At 48.2% G+C, this 1,333-nt stretch overlaps 1 protein-coding gene across 1 annotated transcript; it reads right to left on the bottom strand.

The window, feature by feature from the left end:
* Nucleotides 1-613: 613 nt before the first annotated feature.
* On the bottom strand, nucleotides 614-1,325 carry LOC128277198 (alpha-tocopherol transfer protein-like; the record flags this gene model as incomplete). Its single annotated transcript, XM_053015640.1, has 3 exons — nucleotides 614-971; nucleotides 1,036-1,236; nucleotides 1,314-1,325. Coding segments are annotated over 3 exons (471 nt in total), but the record flags the coding sequence as incomplete, so codon positions are not given.
* Nucleotides 1,326-1,333: the final 8 nt, after the last annotated feature.

The following is a 1,333-nucleotide window of genomic DNA, read 5'->3' as shown; positions in this document are numbered from 1 at the left end:
CCGTGCGTGCCTTGATGTGAGGGCATTTCGCCAGCCACGTCCGGAGCGCGGCCAGATCTTCATCCAACCTTTCCGGTTTCTCAAAAAGCTCGTCGGCGGCTTTCTTTGCCAACTCGGCAGACAGGGGCCTAAGGTTCGGCATTATCGGGTAAGTGTGGTGAGCTACGTGGAAGAGATAGTGAACCGGTAGGATTAGAAAACTTTTTCACGCAAAGGTCACACCAGATTTTTAAAGGTTACACCGATTATCGGATCTTCTAGAGCAGGTTAAGACTCTGTAAGCATCCACCCTGCGGAATGGTGGCTACCGTAAAACTGGATCAACTAGAACCCGGATACGACGCTTGACTGGCTTGCGGTGTCTCCCATCCAACCGAATCAGTTGTTATCGATCAGAGTTCGTCGTCGTTGTTGTCTTTGCGCGATTAAATTATTGATCTTTTGTGGCGCAGATAAGATAAAGCCGTTCCTTTTACGGTTTTCTTGCATTGGGATGTTTATTCTGACATTTCGCTTGGCATTTGGCAATGTTCAATCAGTGTCTGAAGCGGTTCAGTTGTGAAACGGAGAGTTTGAGCAAATTTATGGCTGGCGCTTTACCAGAGTAGGCGATCATAAATATTATCCAACGGTTGTTCAGCTCAGTCAGAAAAAACCTAACTGAGCACAGCTCCATATGGTTCCACGGTTGAAGCCACACCAGGTTCTAGAGCTCAGTCCACTTCGAGCTTCCGGAAGGAACCCTCCAATCCGAACAGGGTCTCTGCATTCTTCGGCCGCCCCGGTCGCTTCTTTTCATCCGTACCGTACTGCTCTTCCTCTTGGAAGTACTCTTTGTAGCTTAGCACCTTTTTAGCCCAGGCATTCACAAGATCCTGGATTGGACCCGCATCACCGCCGTACTCAGCTGGCAGCATACTCTTCGGTATGTGCTCATATAGTGAATCCAGATTGCTCCCGTGGACGTGTAGCTATGATTCAAGGCAGAAATATCAGACTCCAGGATATCTGGACTTTAATGGTCCTGAAACTCACCCGAGATCGGTTCTTTTCATTGAGGAAGTTCTTGAACATGTTGTACACCAACTCGAAACCGCTCGGCGTGTTAACGTAGTGGAAGCCCTTCTGACGCAACGGGGATCCTTCCTGGCTCCACATGGTCATCTTCTTCACGAAAGAGGGATTGAACTGCAGGAAGTGAGCCATGCCAGTGTTGGCAAGATCCAGGATTCCCATCTACGAGAAAAAAAAACGCATAATGAACTACTGTACGCTGTACATAAGATCAAAACGTAGACCAATCCACCCATTACCTGTCCCGCTATAATCAGAT

Source organism: Anopheles cruzii, unplaced genomic scaffold, assembly GCF_943734635.1.
Source record: "Anopheles cruzii unplaced genomic scaffold, idAnoCruzAS_RS32_06 scaffold04541_ctg1, whole genome shotgun sequence".
NCBI lineage: Eukaryota > Metazoa > Arthropoda > Insecta > Diptera > Culicidae > Anopheles > Anopheles cruzii.
This window is presented reverse-complemented; position numbering and strand designations above follow the sequence as displayed.